Source organism: Hyalella azteca, unplaced genomic scaffold, assembly GCF_000764305.2.
Source record: "Hyalella azteca isolate HAZT.00-mixed unplaced genomic scaffold, Hazt_2.0.2 contig10504, whole genome shotgun sequence".
Taxonomy (NCBI): domain Eukaryota; kingdom Metazoa; phylum Arthropoda; class Malacostraca; order Amphipoda; family Hyalellidae; genus Hyalella; species Hyalella azteca.
The window spans coordinates 1-9,533 of record NW_025940542.1 but is presented as its reverse complement, the minus strand read 5'-3'; the positions used below and the strand labels follow the sequence as shown (position 1 = coordinate 9,533).

At 37.7% G+C, this 9,533-nt stretch overlaps 1 protein-coding gene across 1 annotated transcript; it reads right to left on the bottom strand.

The window, feature by feature from the left end:
* Window positions 1–8,008: 8,008 nt before the first annotated feature.
* LOC108670386 (type-2 ice-structuring protein-like) lies at window positions 8,009–9,392 on the bottom strand (the record flags this gene model as incomplete). The annotated part of the gene is made up of 3 exons (XM_018157856.1): window positions 8,009–8,155; window positions 8,742–8,857; window positions 9,207–9,392. Coding segments are annotated over 3 exons (449 nt in total), but the record flags the coding sequence as incomplete, so codon positions are not given.
* Window positions 9,393–9,533: the final 141 nt, after the last annotated feature.

Sequence of the window (9,533 nt, the reverse complement as noted above, 5' to 3'; positions counted from 1 at the left end):
ATAGAATAGAATAGAATAGAATAGAATAGAATAGAATAGAATAGAATAGAATAGAATAGAATAGAATAGAATAGAGATGTGTATAAGAGACAGATTTTTTCCCATGAAACTACCCAAAATAGCTCCTACTGGGCGGCTAATTATGAGATGCGGCCATTTCACATCTGAATCATCTCTAATCCGAGACTGACAACCGAAACCAGACCGTCTGCCGCGGCTAAATTTTGACAGGGCAGTGGCCCCAGATAATTTATATATGATCGTGTGGTAAAAGTATCGCCAATAAAAGAATGATGAATATAACCGAATAAATAAACATAAATAATAATTAAAACAATCTATCATTAACTACAAGATAGAGACCATGCGCTTGCTTTAAGCCTACTATCTATTCCCAATAATGATCTATTCAAGACCTTATATTTCGGAGCCTTCCTGCACATACAAAGCGAAAACGCAAATTTAAAACCAGTGAAGTAAGTAAAATAATTAATGCAAAAATATGGCACGGATGACATAAGAACGATAAGATAAATAAAGCAGATAGGAATAATATAAAGGAAAATATTTACTAAAAAATCAATAAAAACATCAATTAAACAACACGGCAATGATAACTACCAAGAAATAAACAGGACCAATTTACCCACGTACCTCTATGGGGGAATCGCGCATATGAATGACAACGTATAGCAGATTCCGAGCGAGGTTACGTCAGAGTTGACTTAAAAACCTAAATGCCAAATACTAATCTAATATTTACAAGAACATTGCATCTTCTTACATCTTCGTTCCTCATCATAAATGTTCATGCAGCCATCTTTGAAGGACCTAACTCATTCCCGCACCATTCCACCCCTCAGAGTGTTTACACTATACACTTCACTGATTTGGCGATGAATGGCAACTGATTTTAAGCCTTTAGCACAAAGAAACGCACGCACTTCCCAACCGGTGTGATTTTTTTGCAATAGGATGAGGCATTTTAAAATCACGTAAACAGATGTAGACTCTATCAGATGGTTCCGTAATGGCGTCTGTGGCTTTTAATTACACGAAGGCGGCGCATCAGCGTGACCGGGGACTAGAAAGTCCCGAACTCATCATAAGGTGCACATGCGACAAACGGCAGCCGCTACTCTGTGGCGGCTCAATTTAAAATGATGCTTACTCCAAAAATACTGCCAGATATACATCGCCACGACTGCCCTTTAAAGTGACGGCCAAGTTGGTAGCGTTGCCAATAATAATTCATTATTAGTTACTATATTAATTATCATTAATAATAAAAATATTCCGCAACACATTACTCATTACACTTTATTAAATATTAATACAAATTACAAACTCATTATATATTACTGATTACACCTCGCTCAATCGTCGCTCACACAGCAAGAGAATTTCTTATGTAAGAAACCTCCTCAAAAAGGGAGAATTAAGGAAATTTTTTGTTACATTTTACTGGATTTATTTCAATGTGAATTTCTGTTGTCTTATAATTGTATGAAAACGCGTGGGTCAGTTGCATTCGACAGAATAACTAATTATTCATATTGTAATCGAGTCAAGATCGAATCCGATCCCGAAAATCTTTCAAAGATGACGTAGCCTTACGTAAGAACTTGATGAATACTCAAATGAATATCAAACAAATTAGTTGGAGGTTTTACTAAAATAATTTATTGTGGGACCCAGTAACATTAGTAAGCTACCAATCATGAAGAGAATGCAGAAACTAATACAGAAATATAGACGACTTACAATTATTAAAAAAAACATTGAGGAGCTGAAAAATCACTTATATCCAGTTTTTTAAAACTGTTCTAATGAATGCAGTTTTATACTTCAGGATTAATCCATCAACCATTTCCACAAAAAATAAGGACACGATTAACATTGTCTCGTAAATAAAAAAATTTATACATTTTGAGCTACAAAAAATATTCAACTTTCGGTCGCCATCTTAATCATGATTGGATCTTACAAGTACAATCAAATTTAACAGCATAAAAAATATTTACTGATCTGATAATAAAAATGAGAAATACAAAACCTCTCGTTCATTAAAGTTTAACGATCGCGCGTGTTTAAAAATGAAATTTAACGCGAGTTCCTATTCAAAACTTTGCTCTTAACTGATCGTATGCCCATCTTTTTGAGGAAAACACTTCTCATTTCCTTGGAGATGGAGAGTGAGGATGATAATGAGATGATACTCACTTGCAGCCAGCGACAGCAGGCAGATGATATTCAGGAGTATCATTATTTTAACCCAACAAGCAGCGCGACCTGCGTGTGAGTTCAGCCAGCCCGCCGGGCTTGTCAGGAAATTATCTTTCTGTCCAAGTGTACAAAACAAATGCGCGTTCCGTAGAGGCGGTCGCTAGGGGAGGACAGGGAGCGCGAGCCTGATCAAAAATTTTTTATATGGAACGTTTTGTAGTCTTTTGAAACCGTAAATAAATTGATTTATGTGTATGCCACATGCTAGTGACAGAACAAGCATTTTCCCATTCTATAAAGTTTCTACAAAAGGAGCCAATATTGACCACAATTTGTGGCTGACGCACTGCTGCATGCGATAGCTGAGAGGTGATATCGCTGAGAGGTGGAGCACGTGAACTCGAAACCGACATATTGCCTCTGATTGTTGTTTTTACTGCAAAAAATTTGGTACAAATGCTGTGATTAATTTAACACAATCAATGCTAAGGAAGTCCGGCAAAAATATGCGGGAGGCAATTTAAATTTCAGATTACCTTCTTGCTTTAGGATTTGAAATATTTTTTTCCACACGGCCCAAGTAAGGGAGTTCCATAATTATAATTTCAAGTAAAGAAGGATTCTTCTCTAAAGCGCAGTAAAAGACAACAGAACCGTGAGTGGTCCGTGTTATTATGTCAGTTCTTTGACGCTAAATTATTTTCCTGCCAAATTAGTGGAGCTAAGTTCGAATTACGTTGCAAGACTTTGTTGGGCTAATCTTGGCAACAAATTTAGCTTAATAGTAGTAATTAATTGTGAGAGAATACAGAAAGTGGCACTGAGCAATAAAACGCAATTACGTAATTTTGATATCTGCATGCAAGGTGTAATAATATGAACTTAGCATCTAATTGGGATATTTGTTTGAATATTCTGGATTTCTTAAAGAGCGAAGAAAAAAAGATATGAACTATTGTGTCGGATAAAGTTAGCCAGTATATAGGATACTTGATAGCCCCGTACCAGCGTGCGTTGTTATGCTACTTTCCTTTGGGCTTTTTTTTCTCCTACACATTGTTTTAGGTAGGAACGTCAGTGTCTGTAGAGGTATTGTTCAGGGGCCATACTTTCAAAACTGGTTAAGTGAACGTAAGTACTTACGCTCTATTTTCTTGTCTATGATTGGTGGATTTTGCTTGACAGGCCGTCAATGATTGGCTGATGAACTTACGATCTCGTAACTTTTTTCGAAAGTGTAGGCCCAGATATGTTCTACTATGCTCTACTGTAATTTGTTTTTTATTCTCTGCTGCAATGCGATTTGCATAGAAGTAAGTATACAAATTTTACGTTAGTATAGAACCTCATTTGGATTACTTCTTTCTCTCTAAGGATCTTATCTTGTTGAAGGCTGATACCTATACGCCACTCCTGTGCTCGGAAAATCTTGTTCAATTTAATATTCTTAGCTTAATTATCGTTAGTATTTGATTCCAGTTATGTCTTTTTTTAACTATTGAACTCAAAAATCGTAGGCCGGCAGCGCAATCTCCCAGCCATCGGAGCACTTCCTGAACTCTGCAGCGTACAGGATCTCTATTTAGGTCTAATTAAGGTTTAGGTCTAATTAAGGTTTAGGTCTAATTAAGGTTTAGGTCTAATTAAGATTCAGGTCTAATTAAGGTTAAAGTCTAATTAAGGTTTAGGTCTAACTAAGATGTAGGTCTAATTAAGTTCAAAATGCAAATGTGTACGAATATGAGATTACTAAATACAATGTCGCCGAAAAAAACAAGCTTCATCGCTGCAAAATAAATGAGTTATTTAAGTAGCCTGTTTCCAGTACACTAACTTAATTAGAGTTGTTGAGGTATTTATTGCTCTGAGTGCTTGTTTTCGCACCACATGTACTAAGAATATATGTCTGAGTATCCATAAGTGGTTAACACTTCACTCTGCCACTCGTTTCTACGAGCTACACAAAGCACTACATTCAGCATTACTATCCTCCGACGCGAGATTTAACGCAACATTTCATTAGATTTGATACCAGAACTGAATCCATAATATAAAAAAAAACATTCTAACATTACGCCGTTAATTATAGAACATCGTGTACTCGATAACAATTCACAAAGTAATCCAAATACCAACTATATTATCACATCCGACAGAGTGCAGCAATGAGATCGCTCATCATACATCACAAAAAGCTCAGCGTCGATTCATATTTACTCCAATGAAACGATCATTGGGCTTTAGTCTAATGCCGAGTCAATGCAAGGACGTTAAGTTTATTTAGTTTGGCTTTATGTCACTGAAAGTCGTGATAAAAATAATGACGAATTAATATGTATTAAACATTTCACAACTTCTCTTGTTAAGCAAAATTATCTAACAATATCGTCCCGGAAAATAACGTACGAAACGTTCGGCATAACGCAAAGTATGGACGAAATAATCTTTGAAAACCAGACGCTAAAACGCTGAAGATTTGATTTTAAAATTACATTTTTCGTCAAGGACGTAATTTTTAGGCATGATTTTTTTAAATCAACGAGCATATCAGAAGCAAAATTTATGGAAGAGAACAAATAATGGCGGCCGAGTATAGGCAGCGATAATTTCTTGGAGGTGTTTCATAGGAAATAATGAATGCATATAATAAATTTACCGATATTTCTTTTTGATATATTTCCAGACATTTAGTACTAAAAACTCTAGCCGGTTCCCGGGCACAGTGAATTCTGTAACTTTGGAATCCTGTAATCCCGAACACCGTCTCTCCCGTACTCCATAATAATGAAGTAATCTCATTAATAATAATGCTCATGTTTGCGTACTAGATAAAAACTCTTCAATCGCACATTTACAAGATGATAATATTCTCGTTTTACTCTCGTTTTAAAAATGGAAAATCTATTTTTTGTTGCAAATCAAGTTTAAATTTCTTATTAAATCCTCCCGTAACGACCAAGTTGAATCGGCAGCCAATTGACCGCCAAGCTAGCCTGCCCATCTGCCCATTAATAATTATAATGGGTTTATTTCCTGGATCCTTCATCTGCATGTTTGCTATTACTTTTTTGTTCCGTAACGTAATATATTAATGGTATAAATCGTTATCTGTCCCAAGAGCCTCAGAGCTGCTAAGAAAAAATATTCAAATTCCCCCACAAAATACTAGTCATGGTAATAGCTTTCTTATGGAACAATTTTTGCCCTAGTCTCGTTATTTTTGACGTTTAATAAACGCTGAGCCCTAATTATGAGCTTTACACGACGAAAATCCTCGCAAGCTTATAGGTTACGTAGCGCAGCTCTAGAGTGGTAGTGCCTCGCAGATCTAGAGGAGCTGCGCCTCGCAGATCTAGAGGGGCCGTGCCTCACAGATCTAGAGGAGCTGCGCCTCGCAGATCTTGACAATTAATTTCCAACAGATTTGGTGGGGTCCGTATAAACAGCCTTAGACACGCAAAGAACTATGATCTGCTGAACAAGTTCATCATTAAACTTACGCCTCATATTACGTGTTACAAGCATCTTTTAATTTTTTAGCATCAAATTTCGATTACGTTTGCTTAGACTATTGGGAGTTTAGGAAGTTGTTACGTGTTAATAGAGGAAAATTTTTTTATCATACCCTGTATATATATGGTATACATAACATTTCAATTTAATTAACAACAAACTATGATATGATTACTCTGAGTTAGTGGAGAAACTCCGTTTCATGTTAATTTTATGCGATGATATTTATAAAAATGATGGATTTAACAGAACCCGTTGAATAGAGAAAATGTGAATTTTTCTGGAAACCTGATGGTGGTAGTTCTTTTCAAAGTATTTTCTATATTAATTGGAAATCCTGAAATGATCTCATGATTAAGAGGTCCTGCAGAGACTTCACATTCTCCACAACTATGTGATAAAAGACTAATTAAATCATGGTTGTTAATTTGACGTTCAATTATCGTCTTTTCCAAGACACGAGTTCAATTGACAAAATTTATGCGCGGCATCCCTAACCTGAGTCCAATCGATAACTTTTATGAGGGATATCCCTAACTTGAGTCCAATTGACAAGTTCTATATATATACGCGGTATCTCCATTACCTGAGACCAATAGCAAGATTTATGCGCGGTCTCCCTGACCAATTGAAAAATGTCATGCACAGTATCCCTATATAACCTGAGTCCAATTGACAATTTTGATGCGCGGTATCCCTAGCCTTAGTCCAATAGACAATTGTTCAAGGTTTATTTGCGGTATCGCTAACCCCAAATGTGAGGTAAGGATGCTCACATTGTCCCATCAATGAATGTCGTTGATGCATTAATTTGCTCGTTTCGATTCTGTTGTTTATACTCCGAATTTCTACTTGCACAGTAATTAGAATTTTCTAATATTAAAACTCTTTCATATCCCTAACACATGTTCACAGTTGAAGCTTCTTAACTTATTACAATTCCTACGATTACTGTAACTCACAGTTCCCCAGTATGGTAGCCCCATTGCCATTGGAGAACCGTCAATCCAGCGCCATTGTCCCTCTACGACTTTATCCGAGCCACCGATCCAATATCCAAAAGGGCTGTAGCCTTGTCATGTGAAGAGACGTAAAAACATAACAAACTAAAATTTAATTGAAACATCACATAAAAACAACAAGCAAATTTTTTCGGCGATGCATTGGATCATTAAGCCTTGCAATTTTTGAATTTTTATTCTGAATCCCCTCAGTTATAATAATATGTATTATATTATGTATATTATATGTATTATAATTGATCCAAGAAAGACCTTCTAAAATTGACATAAGTAATCTTATATAGAGAGCATAGAACTCGCATTTCATAATTTTTTACATATGCAAATATTAATTATCAGCGTTAGTTTGTTTGAAGTCTGGCGTAGCAATATATATAGGGGCTGTGGGGACGCCTATCTATATACCTATCGCGTCGGGATAGTGGATATAAGAAGCGGTTGGGATGCGTATTTAGGATACGTATCGCGTCGGGATATTAATTAGCTATACAAAGGTATGGAAAATAATTTCAAAATGATGATTAAGGATAAAATTTGCTCTGAGGCAGCCTTTAGTTTGAGTTATATTTAAACATTAGTAAAACTTGGATGTTTGCGTAGCGAACTTGGACTTTTTTGATCTGAATTCATATTTTATTAATATTTAAGAGTCGTATGTAAGTAAATGGCGGAAATGCAACACAGCCTCATATGTAGGTTCGAGTAGTGGCGGGATACTTTCAACGGTAGCTCATATGAATACGCATTGGTCTGTCAGAATTATAGGTTTCAACTGGACATCATTCAAATTTATAAGCAAGATACGTTAAGGTTCCCTGAAATCAGATTTTGTTAGTGGTTACCTTGCTCCATGAGGTATTTGATAACCCTGCTGTACTGTTCGCAGTCATCTAGAATTATCAAATCTCCTCCTGTTGACCCACACGCGGTCAAATACTGCAGGTACATATTTACTGAATTTATAAGAACTTTGTAGCAAATTTGATGCCAACTAAAGTCAGCGTAGTTATTTGAATGTATTTCTGAAGACAAATCTGTTCTTGATTCCGCAACATAAATACCATAATGGACTGATATGTTTAGCAGCTTTCGGGAAGAATATCGTGAAAACATGAAAATGGAAAAAATGAAGTTACAGGTAAATTTTTTAATTTTACAGCCTTTTTGTCATGTTCGTCGGTAAAGGTGCCTGTATACGGGGACAGTACTGGCCGCCAGTTCATCCGCCGCTTGATCTGTCCACGCTACTAGCATCGTGTGTATGGGTTCAGCTGCTTCAGTGGCATGTGCAGAGACGCGGCTGGGAGGAGCAACCATGTTTGTTTTTCTTCGCTGAGAGCCTGAGAGGAGGCCAGTTGGGCTGATTTAGCCTTGGCGAGAGCATTTGTGACGCTCTTGTGCAGCATCTCGGGTCAAGTGAATCATGGCTTGTTTGAACAAGAATGGTTCTAAGAAGAACTCAATAATGTGAAGGCCAGACGATATTCAATTGTTCATGCTTATAACCGAAAATTTGAACAAATGTGGAATGTTCGCCATGCTGGTTACTCCAACAAAATGGAGAAACGAGTATTTGGAAACTGAAAGACGACCTTATTAGTCAGGGTTTAGTTGTTCCCGACGCAGCATTTTTAGGTGCTTGAATAAAGAGTGTAAAAGCAACATAGACACGAGTCGTTGAAGATGACCACACTTTCTATTTTCACAGACCTCACTCGACGACTTCTAACGACGCACAAGCGGGCACGAACGAGAAGATACAGGCACTATAAACTTGCCTCGTGTATAAGCCTACTTGCCGGATAGTCACCAAGCGGCAGACATTTGTCAGATCTACTTGCCGCCTGCTCTGTCCCGTGTTCAAGCACCTTAAGATTTCAAAGTTAGATGCTTCCTGATGTCTGGTCCTTATTTCATGTATTAGTTTGCGTCACGCGAACCAGATTTCATTGCATTCATAACACACATCAAGTCACTCACGACAGCCCAGTACGGAGCGCCCATCTGCACGGCGGTGCCGTCGTTCCACTGCCAGACGCCGGTAGCCGAAGAGTTGGTGGCGCCCAGCCAGTAGCCGTTGATGGCGTCCGCTGAGACTAACGGAACACATGGGTAAACAGGAGATGCCTTAGATTTCAGACTCGAGCCCAGATTGAGTAATATGGAAGGCATTCACAGAAAATTGTAGTGAATCATTATTATTCATACTTTTTGTGTAACCCCATTACACTGTCGGTGGCCACTGTTACACCGGTCTGATTGTCTGAATACCTGAGCGTCTAGTGATGCTCCGGGCATGTAGCTAAAAAATGCATACTTAAAGTCCAATTGATGAATTAGATTTTGATTGCAGTTTCTTCTATGCCAGGTAAATAACTTGGTTCAATGGAATGGAATATCAACTTGGTTATCGAGCTGAATTCTTCATCAAGCTAAACAACTCACATCCATCGTCGACATAAGTTGCAACACCAATGAAGGAAGCGCAGTCGTGCAGCACGGGCAGCCTGCCGAAGTTCTGGTGGCAGTAAGCCACCGCGTCGTCGTGCGTGAGGTAACCACCAGGCAGGCGGTGGATGCACTTGGATCCAATGACCTCGTAGCCAGCGGGGCACTCGATTGCCGCTGCGCCTGTCGTATTGAACGTGAAATTTGACATCGCAATAGATTCAGAATTTTTTATATAATTTCATGAATTGTTTTAGAGTACATTGAATGAGACAGTTTGATATTTGATGGAAGATGCAAAAATTCTCCAAGAATTTCAAAAAC